This window comes from Saimiri boliviensis, chromosome 10 (genome assembly GCF_048565385.1).
Source record: "Saimiri boliviensis isolate mSaiBol1 chromosome 10, mSaiBol1.pri, whole genome shotgun sequence".
Taxonomy (NCBI): Eukaryota; Metazoa; Chordata; class Mammalia; order Primates; family Cebidae; genus Saimiri; species Saimiri boliviensis.
The window spans coordinates 116,496,007-116,514,753 of NC_133458.1; the positions used below are offsets into that span (position 1 = coordinate 116,496,007).

General features: G+C 38.6%; 1 protein-coding gene across 7 annotated transcripts in view; it reads right to left on the reverse strand.

Annotated features, from left to right (window-relative positions):
* The window catches only part of RALA (RAS like proto-oncogene A), an 81,106-nt gene that overhangs the window by 28,121 nt on the left and 34,238 nt on the right, over positions 1–18,747 (reverse strand). For 2 of the 7 annotated variants that reach the window (XR_012512233.1, XM_074379799.1), the window contains one exon: positions 13,050–13,113. The exons of 1 other annotated variant lie outside the window; for it this stretch is intronic. Coding sequence is in view for 2 of the 6 variants with exons in the window: in XM_074379797.1 (XP_074235898.1) it covers positions 8,103–8,137; positions 13,050–13,148 (134 nt within the window). In the remaining 4 variants the exon portion in view is untranslated. Of the gene's footprint in view, positions 1–8,092; positions 8,138–13,049; positions 13,149–18,747 lie in introns of those variants that run through there. 4 more of the 7 variants (XM_074379797.1, XR_012512234.1, XM_074379800.1 and 1 more) reach the window with 4 other exon arrangements.

Here is an 18,747-nt window from a genome sequence, read left to right on the forward strand (position 1 = left end):
CAAAAATTAGCCAGGCATGGTAGCATGCGCCTGTAGTACCAGCTAAACAGGAGGCTAAGGCAGGAGAATCACTTGAAACCGGGAGATGGAGGTTGTAGTGAGCCAAGATCATGCCACTGCACTCCAGCCTGGGCAAAAGAGCGAGACTCCATCTCAAAAGAAAAAGAAATTCTGCATGGCAAAATCTTCTAGAAGCAAAGTAAAAAGATAAAACTGTGGAAAACATTTGCAATTCATTTTACAGATAAGAGGTGATTTCCCTATACAAAAAGTGACAACCCGCTTCTCACTATTGCACTTGACTAGTCTTTTAAAATGTTACTATAAATGAAATTAAAAACTGTAGGAAATTGGGCAAAAAATATGAATAGTCACAGAAAAGGATATACAAATGACTCTTAAATATACTCGACCTCACTGATAAGATAAATACAAATAAAACTATATTGGGATCACAATGTTTTATCCATCAAATTGATAACTGTATGCCTGCAAGGGCTAGCAAACCGAGTCCCCTTGACTTGTTTTTGTATGGCCTGTAAGTTACGAATGGTTTTTGTTTTTGAAGGGTTGTAAATAAAATTAAACCAAACAAACAAAAAAAATGCAACAGAGAATGTGGCTTGCAAGCCTAAAATATTTACTGTGTGCCCTTTACAAAAAAAAATTTGTCTATCCCTGATTTGGCATATTCAATGATTGCTGGTGGAACTATAAATCTGATACATGGAATAACATGTAACCACAAAAAAATGGGGAAGGGCTTTAAGCACTGAAATAGAAGGAACTCCGACACAGCGTTAAAGTAGAAAAGAAAAAAAGATGTAGAACATATCCTATAAACATGAAAACAAAAAAGGAATATTCAGGATTTGCCTGATTATTTATTTGGAAGGATATTTTAAAAAAATGGTAACATAAGGTTGTCTGTGAAAATGGAAACTAAGTCCCTATAGAGGTGAGAGAGTATACCATTTTGTATATTGGATTTTTGTATCATGTAAATGCATAACTTATTTTAAAAATATAATTAAAACTAGTCATAAAATAAACCAGTAAAGCCCTTTTATTTACTGTACTCAGCAAAACTGCAATTAACTATGTTCCTGGTACCTTATATAAACTAGAAATTGGAGGTCTTAGCTTGAATTTTAATTAAAATATGACTTATCCACATGTACACACTTTTGTGTTTTTCCCCTTCAAATGAACAGGGATACTTAAATTTCAAACTGTGTAACTTATCTGGCTCCTCAATCATTTTCTGTCTCTTACTGTTCAGATTTTTAAAGTGATGTCCGAGAATACTAACATGGAATCTATTTGGGGTGATGGGTAGGCTTCAAGTTTTCAAGCTCACTGTTTTTCTCTGCTTCATCCAGAAACTAGACACCTACACCATGCTCATATGAGCTACTTGAGTTATTTCCTTTCTTCTTTACTTCATTTTTCCTTCTCTCCAAAAATACACTGAGTGCCTATCTTATTACGTAAGGCACCGTGCTAGGTGCTGGGCTATGGAATGGAACTCTACAGGCCTACGTTCCCACCCTTGTATGTTCAGTCAACAGGTCCCACACTGCATTAGTTTCTTCTTGCTGCTGCAGACAATTACCACAAAATTAGTAGCTTAAAATAACATATATTTATTCTTTTACAGTACTGGATTCCACAAGTCCAAAATGAATCTTAAAGGGCTAAAATGAAGATGTCAACAGGGCTGGTTCCTTGAGGGGGCTCCAGGAGAGAATGCGTTCCTTGCTTCTTTTGCTTCTAGAGCCTGGGGCATTCTTTGGTCCTTGGTGACATCACAAAAGCATCACTCTGCTTCTGTGGCAATACTGTCTTCTCCTCTACTGTAGTCAAACTGAAACCTCCCCCTACTTCTCTTTTATAGGATACTTGTGATATGTTTAGGGCCAACCCAGATGATCCAGAATAATTTCCTCACCTCAAAATCCTTAATTATGCTGGCAAAATTATTTTTTGCCCACATAGGGCAACATTCACAGGTTCCAGGAGTTAAGACAGGGATATCTTGTGGGGCCATTACTCAGTCTACTGCTCATCACCCACAGGAAAGTGGGTCAAAAAACTTTGGACCACACATCTCCAATCCAGACTCTAAGCTCTCTATTTTAAACTTTAAAAATTTTTCTAAAAAATAATCAATCCAGTTTTGTCAATACTTACTAAGGAATACTCTACCAAGTAAGGTGTCAAATATCCCATGCCCATCAAAACAAAAACCCCAATAATCTCTGTATTTCCAGAGTTCATTATCTTTAGATTTTCAATGGAGAAGCTCATTATAGGATAAGCATAGCTAATCCAAAAATCCAAAGTGTGAAATGCTCCCAAATCCAACACTTTTTGAGTGATGGCATGATTCTCAAAGGAAATGCTCATAGGAACAACTGGGATTTTTGGATTAGGGACACTGAACTGGTAAGTATAATGCAAACATTCTAAAAGCTGAAGAAAACCCAAAATCTCAAACACTTCTGATCCGAAGCATTTCGGATGAAGGGTGTACAACCTCTTTTATGCTTCAGTCTAATAAAAATATTTTCTGGTAAGAGTTGTGAGAGAATGCTTTTTAGTAAAGAGATTCAGTGACGCACTTCCCTTGCCTCCAATTTGAATGGTGCACTAAAGGCTTATGATCACTAAAGTTTTGTTCCTACCAAATCATTACAATTCATAAGTACGTAAAGGCCTATCAGCGAAGTATTTCATATAAACAACTCACACATGATACTCCCTATCTGCATTAAGAATATTTGCTCAATTAAAAAAACATAGGTAGTATAAAATGAACAATTTGAGGAGAGGTAGAATATACATGCCCAAGAAAAGAAGATACACAGTTTTTGTTATTTTTATTTCCCAGACATAGTCTCACTCTGTTGCCCAGGGTAGAGTGCAATGGTACCATCACAGCTCACTGTAGCCTCGACCTGCTGGGCTTAAGCGATCCTCCCACTTCAGCCACCTGAGTAACTAGGACTGCAGGTATGTGCACCACTCTCAGCTAAGTTTTAAAATTTTTTGTAGAGACAGGGTCTATGTTGCCCAGGCTGGTCTTGAACACCTGGATTCAAGCGATCCTCCCACCCAGGCCTCCGTGTAAGGACAGGCTGAGCCACTGCGCCAGGTCCACAAGTATATTTTCCTAACTGACTGAAGAACAAGTATCATCAATACAGGTTGAGCATCTCTAACCTGAAAATCTGAAATGCTCCAAAATCTGAAACTTTTTGAGCATTGATATGATGTTACAAGTAGAAAATTCCACACCTGACCTCATGTGACCTCATGTGGGTTGCAGTCAAAACACAAGTGCACAATACAGTTTATTCAGTATCCCCAAGACCTTCCTAACCCTTTTCAGCTGCAATGCATCTTCTCTGCACATGCCAAGATTCTGCCATGCAAACATTCCCACAAAGGGTAGTAAAATTGTTCCATGTATACAAACTTTGTTTCACACACATAATTATTAAAAATTGGCTCATGCCTGTAATCCCATCACTTTGGGAGACCGCAGCAGACAGATCACCTGAGGTCAGGAGTTCAAGACCAGCCTGGTCAAAATGGCAAAACCCCGTCTCTTCTGAAAATACAAAACAACTAGTGGAGTGTGTTAGTGTGCACCTGTAATCCCAGCTATGCAGGAGGCTGAGGCAGGAGAATCGCTTGAACCCAGGAGGCGGAGGTTGCAGTGAGCTGAGATCACACCACTATACTCCAGCCTGGGCAACAACAGAGGGAGACTTTGTCTTTAAAAAAAAAAAAAAAAAAAAGTATAAAATTACCTTCAGGCTATGTATATAAAGTGTATATGAAACATAAATGAATTTCGTGTTTAGACTTGGGTCCTATGCCCAAGATATCTCAATATGCATTTGCAAATATTCCAAAATCCAAAAAAAAAAAAAAAAAAAAAAAAATCCTGAAACATTTCTGGTCCCAAGCATTTAGGATAAAGGATACTCAATCTGTACTATTTAATGTTTCAGAGGACAGAGAAAGCTTCCAAATTCTTTTTAGCAAGCTAGCCTAACAGTGATGCAAAGTACCGACAAAAATAGAATAAAGGCAAAATAGAATGATTGGACTATCACATGAATATGGGGCAAAAATTCTAAGTAAAACATGGTAACAGACAGAATCTAGCACATTAAAAGAATAAACCAAAGCGACCAGGTGTGATTCAAACAAGGTACAAGAATGGTTTAGAATTTTAGTAAGTCATAATTTCTGATATTAATAGGTTAAAAAAATCATATGAGTATTCTATAGGTTCTAGAATAATATTTGATAAAATTGCTCATAAAAAAGTAGAAATAGATTAGCGTTTAATCACACAGAAACTGGCTGTCTTAAAACCCAAACTAGGCCCAGTGCAGCAGCTCTAACCTGTAATCCCAGTGCTTTCGGAGGCTGAAGTGAGAGGATGGCTTGAGCTCGAGTTCAAGGTTACAGTGTGATATGATTTTACCACTGCATTCCAGCCTGGACAACAGAGATGTACTGTTTTTTTTGTTTGTTTGTTTTTTTAAACAATGCATGTCTGTAGTCCCAGGTAATTAGTTCCAAGCTAATTTTCTTTGTTGTTGAATTTTTAGTAGAGACAAGGTCTCACTATGCTGCCTTGGATGATCTTGAACTGCTGGGCTCAAGCAATCGCCTAGCTTGACCTCCCAGAGTGCTGGGATTATAGGTGTGAGCCACTGAGCCTGGCCGATCCTCTTTTTTAGAAGACCCTGTCGCTTAAAAAAAAAAAAAAAAACAAAAAAAAACCATAAAAAATCATTTTTAATGACAAAATAAAAGCACTTCCACTAACATCAGGAGTAAGATAAGGGTGGCCACTAGCATCACTCTTACTTAGCACTGTTCTGGAAGTAGTACCACATTAGAAAAAAAAAAATAAAGAGGCAAATGATCATTATTAAGTGATAATGTGATTTCATACCTAGAAAGACCAAAGGAAGCAACTGAAAAATTACTACAAATAATAGATTTCAAAGGGTAAATGGTTATATAATCAATATAACATATACATTTACAACCTCACTCACAGAGAGTATATAACTAAGAATAAAATTAGCGATAACTGTGTAAGATATACATGAAGACATTTTAATAATAAGAAGTAACATAAAGGATGACTTGAATAAATAAAGACATCCTGTTCTTGGAACATAAAGAGTGTATTTTGGTAAAGATAAAAAGCTCTGCCAGTAAAAAAGACTATTAATTATGAAAATTTAAAATACCTTATTGATTTAAAAAAAATCTAGTAAGTCAAAATACAAAGGACCTGACTCAGAAGTCATCTGATCTGTCTCCTAAAGTTTTCTTTGTCATAAAATTTGTGAAGATAATTTCTTTTCTTTTTTTTTTTTTTTTTTTGAGATAGATTCTCACTCTGTAGCCCAGGCTGGAGTGTAAAGACGTGTAAAGTGTGTCACCACGCTCAGCTAATTTTTGTTTTGTATTTTTAGTAGAGACAGGGTTTTGCCGTATGTTGAAAACTGACTTGAACTTTCTCTTTAAGGGAAGGTTGATTGACATACAATACAATTTATTCTTTTAAATGTATAGTTTAATGAGTTTTGATAAAATTATACAGTCATGTAACTACCATCACAATCAAGATACAGAACATTTCCATTACCCCAAAAAGTTTCCTCCTGCCCCTTTGCAGACAATCTTCTCCATCACACTGGCAGCCACTGATAGGATTTCAGGCCTTACTCTTCTGCCTTTTGGATCGTAATATATGTAGATTTTTATGCCTGGCTTCCTTCCGTTAGGCAAGGCTTTTGAGACACGCAAATATTGTTGCATGTATAAGTACGTGCATTTTATTACTTAATAGTATTCCATTGTCTAGATATATCATGATTTATTTATGTTGTTTCCATTTTTAAAACAATTTTATGAGTAAAGCATCCATAAACCTTTGTGTACAGGTCTACGTATACACACGTTTTCATTTTTCTTGGGTAAACAATAGGAGCAGAACTGGTAGGTTGTATGGTGTGTGTTGAAATGTTTTCCAGAGAAGCTGTACTTTTTTGCATTTCCACTAACGATGTACAAGATTTCCAGTTGCTTTCACATCCTGGTACTGTCCCAGGCTTTTAATTTTAGGCAATCTAGTGACTGTATAGTGGCATTTCATTATAGTTTTAATTTACATTTTCCTAGTAACTAATCAGGTTGAGCTCTTTTCATGTAGTTAATTGCCATCCATATGACTCTGGTGTTGAAATCTTTTATCTTTTTAGTGAGTTTTAAGAGTTCTTTATATATTCTGAATCAAATCCTTTCCAGAGATGTATATTGATAATCTTTTCTTCCATTTTGTAGCTTATATTTTCTTGACATGTTTTTTGATGAGTATTTTTCTTTGTGCTTTTGGTGTGCCAAAAATGTTTGACAAATTTCAAGTGGCAAAGTAATCACTATGTTTTGAATATTTATAAATTAAGACATTATTCAGTTAATAATTTATTATAAAGAGATGGAAGGAAGTCCAGTCAAAAAAATGACATTAGTTATAACTGATACCCTAATCAGTTAAGACCTCCATTTTAAATATGCAATCAAACTCCATCAGAACAACATTCAAAGCAAGAAAATCCCTGAGGCAGTTTTCTACTTTTGAAACCTAACAACTTAGTATTTTCAAATTACTCTGTACTGAGTAAGGAGAACACAAAATAATAGCAATCACTGAACTAAGAACTCTTAAAACTCACTAAAAAGACAAAACAGACTTTTTTTTTCCCATTCACGTTTTTTACTAAAACACCCACACAAGTTTCTGTGCAATGTACAAACACCAGCCGGCCCTGGGGCTCCTGCCTCCTCTCTGAGACAGGGAGGCGGGAACCAGACTTACTGATCCAAGCCCTACCTGCCTCCCATGCAAAGACCAAACCCAAGATCCCAGGCAGCGTCATTTTTTAATGGACAAAAGACTTCAACACCAGAGTCACATGGATGGCAATGGCTTAAAGATGGCTTAACATTTTGCCTTGTCTGCAAAATAAAATTTATTTATAAGACTTGCCAGACATGTTGTCAGACATCAAAGTACCGAATCTTAACATCATGAAGGCTCAAATTACTTTATCTCCCTGGGTTTCAGCTTATTTTTAACACTAAGGTTAATATTAATAAAACAGCATATGTAAGATATCTAATACACATAATTAAGTATTCAATAAAGGGTAACAAATATTCAGGCATCTTTTTAGAAGACTATATATGCCACATATATTCAATCCCCAGTCAGTGCAAAATCATTACCAGTAGCACAAAGGTAAAGCCCTCACCACAGTTAAAATTTATTTTAAAAATTTCTAAAACACATCAGAAAGTGATGGCTGAGACTTCGAAGATAAAACATCAGCAAATCAAGAGAACCTTGAGGTGACAGTAAGAAAGGAAGCTATAAGGCCAGGCACAGTGGCTCACATTTGTAATCCCAGCATTTTGGCAGGCCGAGGCGGGCAGATCACCTGAGGTCAGGAGTTCGAGATCAGCCTAACTAACATGGTGAAATCCTGTCTCTACTAAAAATAAAAAAAATTAGCCAGGTGTTGTGGTGGGCGCCTGTAATCACAGCTATGCAATGGAGAACAACCAGGAGTTTTAAAAAGTGAGGAGACAGTGGGACTCAGAAGGCAGGAAGAACAGGTGGAAGGCTACAGGTCAATGATGACTTGAGTTAGAACTAGGGAGGAGGAATGGATGGACCTAAAAGATATTAAGAAAAAAAGGGTCAAATGAACTAGATTAGATGCGAGGGGTAAAGGAAAGTGAGAATTTAAGCCAAAATAACCAACCTCCTAGCTGGAGTGAATATAGGTAAGGAAAAGGAGGGAAACAAGCAGCTTCTGTGGGACCAGGTAGTAGTGGGAGGGGAGAGAAGAGTTAGTGCAAGGAAATGCTGGAAATCAATATTGGTCTTTTAAAAGATCAAAATATTTAAAAAGAAAAATATGAGAGTAGCCTACAAATAAGCAGTTTTCTTACTCTAACCTCAGTAGTTTTGCTACCAGGTAATTACCTGAATGTTTTCAGCAATACTGAGAAGTAAGTAACAGGGCAGAACCTGAAAGGTGAAAAAGGAAATAAAAGACTCATAAACTGCTATTTATATTTTAGTATTTGTTTTTAAACCCATGTGATTTCAAAATAGGATTATGTAGTTTAGAAAAGCATTAATAATTAATTGTAAACATATATGTGTGCTTCCATATTCCTGTGCTAATTCTGGAAGGATACATAACCTTTGATTTTGATCCATGTGAATATATTACTTATTTGGAAATTAAATACATGTTTTTATTTACTGAATTAACAGCTACAAAATTGAATGAAGAAATAATGTTCAGCTGGGCACGGTGGCTCACAACTATAATCCCAGCATTTTGGGAGACTGAGATGGGAGGATCACTTGAAACCAGGAGTTTGAGACTAGTCTGGGCAACATAGTGAAACTCTGTCTCTCCAAAAAAAAAAAAAAAAAAAAAAAAAAAAAAAATCATCAGATGTGGTGGCACACATCTGTTAGTCCTAGCTACTCAGGAGGCTGAGGCGGAGGATCATTAAGCTCAGGAATTCGAGGCTGCAGTGAGCTAAGATTGAACAACTGTACTTTGGCCTGGGCAAGAGAGTGAGATCCTGTCTCTGCAACAATAATAACGCAGGCTTAGATGCTTAATAGATCCAATTTTTAAAAGTATATGTAATTTGTACCTGCTTTAGATTCTATGTATGAGCTACAAATTAAGTATATAGCCTGGTAGTTTGAGTTTCTCTTATTGATATATTTATGAGCTTCATATTGTGTATGAAAGCTTTGTTAATTTAAAAAAATGCACCCACAGAAAATAACTGAATTAACCATGCCTGAATGATCCAGTTTAAAAATGAGTAGGGCACTTGTTTAACTGATTAAGACTTAACATCACGTATTAGAATAGTGACAGAAAGTTTACTAGTAGACTTTTTTTTTTTTAAAGAGATAGAGTCTCGCTCTGTCACCCAGGCTGGAGTGCAGTGGTGCTATTAAACCTTACCATAGCCCTTAACTCCTGGGCTCCAGCAATCTTCCTGCCTCCGCCTCCTGAGTAGTTGGAACTACAGGCACACCTGGTTAATTTTTTCTATTTTTTCGTACAGACGGGGTCTTCATTATGTTGCCCAGGCTGGTCTTGAACTGGCCTCAAGTGAACTTCTCACCTTGGCTTCCCAAAATGCTGATATTACAGACGTAAGACACTGTGCCTGGCTCACAAACGAAGTATTTTAAAAGAAAAATATGAGCACAGCCTCTGGTTTACATGAAGACATCTGTTAAATCCCACTCTTTAATACACGTTTCATCAGTAAATTGGCTCTCTCTTTGAATAGCTGCATCTCTGATCTTTTGGTGTGCTTCTGGATTTCCTTTTTCTTTTTCCTATGCCTATATTGTGCACCAACACATATTTATTGAGTCAGCTACTATGCTCGGCATTGGGAAAGGGTTGGGGGTAGGTTCATAGATAAGCAAGTCAGGATTCTTGACTTCAAAGATCTTAGAATCAAGTAGAGATGGAGCAAGAGGAGGAGGGGAGAGAATGTATTAAATTCTAATACATCATTTTGCCTTTTGCATTCCTTCCCACTTATGTCACACTTGCCTTTTTATGTTGTTTTATTGACTTCATAGCTATAATTTTTAATGGCTATGTAATATATCATCCTGTAGACCTAAAGCAATTTACTTACTTAACATAAGACATTAGAGCTGTTTTGAATTCTTCAAAATTATAATAGATGACCATCTATTTATTTCTACATTTAAAGTACTTTCCATGAGATAGAATCTAAGAAATGGAAAATTAACAAACTGACTGTTGAAGGTTTATCATGCACATCGTCCAACTGCTTTTTTAAAGTGCTGTACTCCGGCACATGTAACTATGTGAGTATTGCTAGTATCCCAACTGGCAGTGAGTATTCTTTTTTTTTTTTTTTTTGAGACGGAGTTTCGCTCTTGTTACCCAGGCTGGAGTGCAATGGCGCGATCTCAGCTCACTGCAACCTCCGCCTCCTGGGCTCAGGCAATTCTCCTGCCTCAGCCTCCTAAGTAGCTGGGATTACAGGCACACACCACCACGCCCAGCTAGTTTTTTTTTTTTTTTGTATTTTTAGTAGAGACGGGGTTTCACTATGTTGACCAGGATGGTCTCGATCTCTTGACCTCCTGATCCACCCGCCTCGGCCTCCCAAAGTGCTGGGATTACAGGCTTGAGCCACCGCGCCCGGCCGAGTATTCTTTTTAAAAACCTGCTGCTTACATACTGCTCTCCCATTCCACTACAGTAAGTTTCCTCTGTCATGTGGCATTTCAAAGTTTCACTTTATGGTTCATGGGCAAGAAACAGGTTGACAGGTTGGCTCCTTCTCCAAATATCACAACAAATAAGAGTTTATCCTGGGTTGCTAACATGTTCGTTAGAACTCCTAGTTCTCCCAGGCTCTGAGTTCAAAAAGAAATGTTTTTTGAAGTAGATTTCCAAAATTAGCATGGGAACCAATGTTGCTGCAATCTTTGTATGGGCTGGGTGTGTCGGTAGGATATCAAGCTAGCTTTTCATGTATACTCCTTTAATTAATAGCATGTCCTATCATCCCTTCTGCTCTCTGTTCCTACTGATCCGTTGCTTAAAGTCTCTTCAAGACTCAGGGAGGAAGAATAGATTCCACTTACAGGCCTACCCCCTGGGAATGCTGGGTTGGGGCTTCCTTTGCCCTGCTTCATCCATCAGCACCATCTGTTTTCTGTCTTCTACAACCTAGAAAGTCTCTGCTTTGCTGATGGTCACTCCATCTGTTCCCATTCTCACTGCTATTACAGAATTACACATTTCTGTCTGTAAATTCTTTTTCCTGTCTTTTCACGGGGAGTTGGGGATAAGAGGAGGTAGACACATATATTTAGTCTACTGGCTTTCACTATGAACTTGAGTTAAAATCCTGAGTTGACTTGATTTGGAACCCCAAAATAGTTCAAGTTTAGAAACTATAAAAAAAATTCCAAGATATTCAATTAAAATTAGCCTGAGCTTTAAAGAATACTATTTTTTCAGCACCAACTTCAAGGGTAAATCAATTTCCTGATATGGATGACCAAATAATCATAAAAAAACACAAAAGTTTAAGATGGGGATAATACCTGGCATTAGAAAGTGGGAATGAGGCGCAAATGGAAAAGAAGAGAAAAGGAAGTTAATGGTCTGAACTGCTCACACAGAAGGGTTGAAGTGATTTTTTTTCCCCAAAAAAATGTTTTTTTTTCTTCACAGCATTGGGACAAGCTGGCTAAAAGTCAAAATTTATAAGAAGACGTACTGATCAGTCAAAGCCTTGAAAATTAAGTATTGACATTATTTTTACAAACCAGGAAGATAAAGCTAAAGACAAGACTGACTCTACAGCAACAAAGATTCTCTTTGTGCCAATTAACCTTTACAGACCACCTGCTGAATTCTTACTTTGTGGAACTGTGGGTGAAGAGCTAATTCTTTTTATGGAGTAACAGGGAGCAGTTTAAAAACAAAGAAAATATAAACTAGAAATCTTTTAAATTCTGACTTGCTATATGTGGCACCCCACATTCATATAGTCAGGTTAACCTCTTGGTATATATTATAAGATCCTTTCCATGTAAGTTAGGCATTGAGAATGTCACTTTTTAAATTTAAAGGATCCCTCTGGCACTGAACATAAAAATATATTACCTGAAATTTTGTTTGATGACAACTGAGTATTATCAATTACATTCTCCACTACAAATCTGTTTAGCACGGGCTCAATTCCAAGGACAATCTTGAATGCTGTTGAGTACGCCTAATCCTACCATTCGTGTTCATCACCTCCCAACACACACAGGCACAGGTGGGACTTGAGGTCCTCTTACCCTCTGTGTTTTTTCATGACTATAAAAGTAACATATGCTCATTATATACAACTTAGAGAGCAAAGAGAAGTGAGAAAATGTCACCTTTGTGGCCCTGTCACCCAGTATAAATTTTTTGGAATTTTTACTATCTTCTAGGATGGTAGTCCTATAAGGTATTATACAAAGTAATCAGCCAATCACACACAGGAAGCTAAAAGGAAAATTCCAGGGAAAACAGGAAAAACAAAGGGAAAAAAGGGAGATTAAAAAATCCAATTACCTGGATAGGACAAAAACTTTGGGGAAAAAACAAATAATCTTCCCATTTATTGAATGCTTATTCTGTGTCAGATACTTTTTTCAACTATGTACTTAATTACCTCATGAAACTCTCAAGACAACTTTAGACCTATTATTCACATTTTATAGGTGAGAAAAATGAGCTGTATCAAGCTTTGAAAATGTGCCCTAGGTCACACTATTGATGTGAACCCAGGATTAAAAAAAAAAAAAAAAAAAAAATCCACATCCTAAGTGTTTGCCATCTAAACTTTATCACCACTATGGAAGAAACTGGTAAGAATGACCTTACACAAAGGTTAGAGGTAATTTCTTTTAAACATAAAAAGGTAATTCTCATGGGTGGCACAGAAAAGCTACCCAAATCATTTTATAAGATCAGTGGTACCAAAGTAGCAATAATCACACCAAAAAACTACATTGCCATCTCATTTATAAACAGAGAAATTTCATAAAATGCCAACACCTGAAATTTACCTCTCAGTACACAAATAATCCATTACAGTTTAGTGTGTTACACAGTCAACCTGTGAATAACACAGGGATCAGGGCACTGAACCAACTCCCCCACCCCTACTGTGTGCAGCTGAAAATCCAACTTCTGACTCCCACAAACTTAACTACGAATAGCCTACTTGACTGGAAGCCTTACCAATAACAAAATAGTCAATTAACATATATGTTATGTGTAATATATACTGTATTCTTACGATAAAGTAAGCTAGAGAAAAGAAAATATTAAGAAAATTGTAAGGAAGGAAAATGCACTTACTAGTCATTAAGTGGAAGTGGATCATCATAAGATCTTCATTCTCATCATTTTCATGTTGAGTAGGCTGAAGAGGAGGAGGAAGAAGAAGGATTGGTCCTGCTGTCTCAGGGGTAGCAGAGGAAAAAAGAGGTGGAGGAGGTGGAAGGGAGGCAGGAAAAGCAGGCACACTCAATGTAGTTACAGAAATGCACCGTAATTAGACTTTTTTGCTTTTTCATTTTTCTAAAAATGTTTTTATATGGTACCAATCCTTCTTCCACTGTTTGCTTTAGTTTTAGTGCTCATATCATAGGAGAGTTTATGTTGTAAACGAAGTCAAAAACAGTCTTGAAGAATAAGAACCGTTCTGCTAGATTATCTAATTGCACTTTGTTTTATGGCTCTGCTTCTTCTAAGGTCTCCTTTCTCATCCCACTGCATCAGTTCAGACGCACTGATCTCTATCAAGCAGACTTTTGTTCCCCCTCCCACTTTTTAAAATTTTTTTGCCACATCCACAACCTCTATCAAGATTTCCTTGATTGGCTATGTCGTAAATTTTGTGACACAGTCATGACATAACATTTAGACACAGTTTTCTCCAGCAGGAGTTTACTGTTTGTGGCACAATCGCTTTCACACATTTTTCTATAACAGTGATGGCATCTTCAATGATGTAAGCCTTTAAAGTTTTCATGATGCTCCTTCTATTGGGATCCTCCACAGCACTGACATCCTTTCCACAGAGTGCTGTAGGTAATGAGCCTTCCAGGTCCTTATGGCTCCCAGTCAGGAGGCTGAATTAGAGACACTGTGTTTGGTGGCAAGTAGACCACTTCAGTGCCTTCGGTTTTGACCTCACAGGGTTTGGGGTGGCCAGGAACATTATCCAATATCAAACGAACTTTAAAAACCAATCCTTTACTGGAAAGGTACTTTCTGATTTCAGGGACAAAGCACTGATGAAAGCAATCCAGAAAAAGGGTTCTTGTTGTCCAGACCTTCTTCTTGTACAGTAACCTAAAGACTGGCAGCTGGTGTTTACCTTTTCCCTTCAAGACTTGGGGATTAGCAGCTTTATAGATAAGGGCAGCCCTGATCATAAATCCAACCACACTTGCATAAAATAGCTGAGTTAGACTATTCCTTTCCAGCCTTAAATACTGGCGCTTGCTTTTCTTCCTTACCAACGAAAGTCCCTTGTGACTATTTTAATTTTTCCAGAATAGGAAAATTTTGTCTGGATTAAAAATCTGTTCAAGCAGATATCGTTTCTCCTCAATGATTCTCTCTTTTTTTTTTTTTTTTTTTTTGAGATGGAGTTTCGCTCTTGTTACCCAGGCTGGAGTGCAATGGCGCGATCTCGGCTCACCGCAACCTCCGCCTCCTGAGTTCAGGCAATTCTCCTGCCTCAGCCTCCTGAGTAGCTGGGATTACAGGCACGTGCCACCACGCCCAGCTAATTTTTTGTATTTTTAGTAGAGACGGGGTTTCACCATGTTGACCAGGATGGTCTCGATCTCTTGACCTCGTGATCCACCCGCCTCGGCCTCCCAAAGTGCTGGGATTACAGGCGTGAGCCACCGCGCCCGGCCCTCAATGATTCTCTTAATGGCTTTTGGGAATTTACCTGCTGCCTCTCGGCTGGCAGAAGCTGCTTCTCATGTTATCTTGACATTTAAAAAAGCCAAACCTCTTTCTAAGATTATCAAACCATCCTTTGCTGGCATTAAATTCTCCAGCTTTAGATCTTTCACCTTCCTTTTAGCTTTAAGTTGCCATATAATGACTTTGCTTTTGCTGGAATCACATTAGAGTCTATAGGTATGGCTTTTTGTCCTTAGACCCAGGGACAGATTGGAAAGGTATGCCTTTGTTATAGCAACCCAGCACTCTCATAAAAGCTGCATTTTCAATATGATAAAAAGGTATTTTGCAGCAAGTACAAGGTTTTTGTGCCTGCTGCTGTCACTGCAGTGAAAGCTTCACATATTTCTTTCCTTTTTTTTTTTTTTACAATGGTCCTTATGCTGGATTTATTTATCTTGAAATGGTAGGCAATCATAGCTGCAGACCTCAATCTATGGTGCATATCAGGCAATTTAACTTTTTTCTTGTAATGTTGACTTTTCTCTGCTTCTTGGGAGCACTTCCAGAATCACCAGTAACATTTCCTATGGGCCTCATGGTGTTATTCAAAGTTTACAATATTGTACAAACACTACATTTACTGGAGAGATGAACTGCTCACACAGGGATAATCAGTGTCACATGGCATTTGAAGCAGATACTTGCAACACTTGAGCTCACCAATAGCAACAAGAGGTAGTTATAAAATTATTACAGTATCATATGCACTACAGTTAATTTTATGCAGTTATAACTTAATACTGAATCATTACATTGGTTTACATTTCTCTTGATTGCAAATGATGCCACATATAGTTGTGTTTGTATCTGATATGATTTGGTTGTGTCTTCACCCAAATCTCATCTTGAATTGTAGCTCCCATGACTCCTACTTGTTACGGGAAGGACCCAGTGGGAGACAACTGAATCATGGGGGCCGTTTTCCCCATACTATTTTCACAGTAGTGAATAAGTCTCACTAGATCTTATTGTTTCATAAGGGGTTTCCCTTTTAGCTTAGCTCTCTCATTCTCTCTCGTCTGCTGCCATGTAAGTATACTTTTCACCTTCTGCTATGATTGTGAGGCCTTCCCAGCCACAGAAAACTGTGAGTCCGTTAAACCTCTTTTTCTTTACAAATTACCCAGTCTTGGGTATGTCTTTATCAGCAGCATGAAAACAGACTAATACAGAAAACTGGTACTGGTAGAATGGGGTGTTGCTGTAAAGATACCCAAAAATGTAGAAGCAACTTTGGAACTGGGTAACAGGCAGAGATTGGAATAGTTTGGAGGACTCCAAAGAAAACAGGAAAATGTGGGAAAGTCTGGAACTTTCTAGAGACTTGTTGAATGGCTTTGACCAAAATGCTGATAATGATATGGACAATGAAATCCAGGCTGAGGTGGTCTCAGATGGAGATGAGGAACTTGTTGGGAACTGGAGTAAAGGTGATTCTTGCTATGTTTTAGCAAAGAGATTGACAGAATTTTGCCCCGGAACTAGAGATCTGTGGAACTCTGAACTAGAGGGAGATGATTTAGAGCATTTGGTGGAAGAAATTTCTAATCAGCAGAGCACTGAAGAGTGATTTGGTTGCTGTTAAAAACATTCAGTTTTAAAAGGGAAACAGGGCATAAAAGTTTAAAAATTTGCAGCCTGACAATGTGATAGGGAAAAAAAACACCATTTTCCAAGGAGAAACTCAAGCCAGCTGCAGAAATTCGCATGAGTAACCATGAGCCAAACCGGGAGAATGGGGAAAACATCTCCAGGGAATGTCAGAGACCCTTGCAGCAGCCCCTCCCATCACAGGTCCCGTGGTCTAGAAGACAAAATGCTTTCATGAGCCGGGCCCAGGGGCTCCCTGCTGTGTGCAGCCTAGGGACTTGATGCTCTACCATCCAGCCACTCCAGCTAAGGCTAAAAGAGGCCAAGGTACAGCTCGGGCTGTGGCTTCAGAGGGTGCAAGCCTCAAGCCTTGGCAGCTTCCACATAGCGTTGAGCCTGCGGGTGTACAGAAGTCAATAATTGAGGTTTGGGAATCTCCACCTAGATTTCAGAGGATGTATGGAAACGCCTGGAAGTATAGGCAGAAATTTGCTGCGGGGCAGGGCCCTCATGGAGAACTTCTGCTAGGACAGTGCAGAAGGGAAATGTGGGGTTGAAGCCCCTACACAGAGTCCCCACTGTGGCACTGCCTAGGGGAGCTGTGAGAAGAGGAGCACTGTTCTTCAGACCCCAGAATGACAGATGATCCACTGACATCTTGCACCATTCACCTGGAAAAGCCACAGACACTCAACATCAGTCCATGAAAGCAGCCAGGAGGGAGGCTATACCTGGCAAAGCCACAGGGACAGAGCTGCCCAAGACCATGGAAACCCAACTCTTGCATCAGTGACCTGGATGTGAGACATGGAGTCAAAGAAGATCATTTTGGAGCTTGGATTTGAATGCCCCGCTGGATCTGGGACTTGCATGGGGCCTTTGGCCCCTTTGTTTTGGTCAATTTCTCCCATTGGGAATGGGTACATTTATCCAATGCCTGTGCCCCCACTGTATCTAGGAAGTAACTAACTTGCTTTTGATTTTACAGATTCATAGGCAGAAGGGACTTGCCTTATCTAGATGAGACTCTGAACTGTGGACTTTTGAGTTAATGCTAAAATGGGTTAAGACTCTGGGGGACTTGTTGGGAAGGCATGATTGGTTTTGAAGTGTGAGGACATGAGATTTGGGAGGGGCCAGGGGCAGAATGATATAACTTGGTTGTGTCCCCACCCAAATCTCAACTATAATTGTAGCTCCCATGATGCCCACCTGTTGCAGTAGAGACCCTTTGCGAGAAAAGGGAATCATGGGGACAGTGTCTCCCATGCTATTCTTTTGGTAGTGATTAAGTCTCACGAAATCTGACTGTTTTATAAGGACTTTCCCTTTTAGCTTTGCTCTCTCATTCTCTCGTCTGCCACCATGCAAGACATGCCTTTCATCTTCCACCACGATTATGAGGTCTCTATAAGTTTTTTTAAACCAGGAGTATGACTCAGAATCAGCTTTTTAAAAAATGCATTTATCCTGGACCCATCCATGAAGATACGAATTCACCAGTCAAGGATGCAGACAGTGTATATATATTTTGTAAAAAGCTGTCAAGATAACTGTAGTGAAACAATATGAAACTGCAAACACATCAAAAATACAAAAACAGCAGTTTCATACGGTTTAATAGAAAGTGGCTGGGGAATAGAAATAGCCAACAGACTGAATATGCTACTTTGTACCAGGCACACTTTACTAAGTTCTTTATACTAGTTGTTCAAGGTACTGATAACACTAGGCAAGAAAGGGGTAAAAATATACCTAGACTTTGTATAGGGAGGTGAGAGGGTTGGAGAGGTGGCTGAAGGAGAAGAGGAACAGAGTCATGGATGCCACAGTGCAAACCACTGTTATGTCTGTGATGAAGACTACCAGGGTTAATGATGGTAACAAAAGAACACCAGGGAACACTAATTTAAGACAAGCCCTGCATTTAGCAACTGTCTGTGTGCTCAAGAAGGGACAACGCTCCTCAGTCATTTCCAACATGTCTAACATCAAGAATATGGACTAGAATGCATGTGCGGTTAATACTCTAACTCACAGAAAGAGAAGTAGAAGGAAGAGTGGCCTCTCTTTAAGGGGCTTATTGGGTACAGTCATGGCTCATCAGGAATGAACTAGTATCACACAAGCGGGGTATCAGGCCCATGCACAAGTAAACCTCCAATCTTTTAAAACTATTATTAAAAGACAATCACATTTAAAATTGAAATATTAAACACATGCACCTACATTCAAACTAATGATTGGAAGCAGAATTGTAGCATTTCATTATCTTAATGGGGACAGGGTATTGCTATGTTACCCAGGCTGATCTTTAACTCCTGAGCTAAAGCAATCCTCCTGCCCCAGTCTTCCAAACTGCTGGGATTACACAGGTGTCAGCCACCATGTCTGGCTGCATTTCATTGTCATTTAAGGCTTACAGGCCTCAACTAATATAGAGGAGAGGTTAACGACCAAAAAAATAATGCTTGGAAGG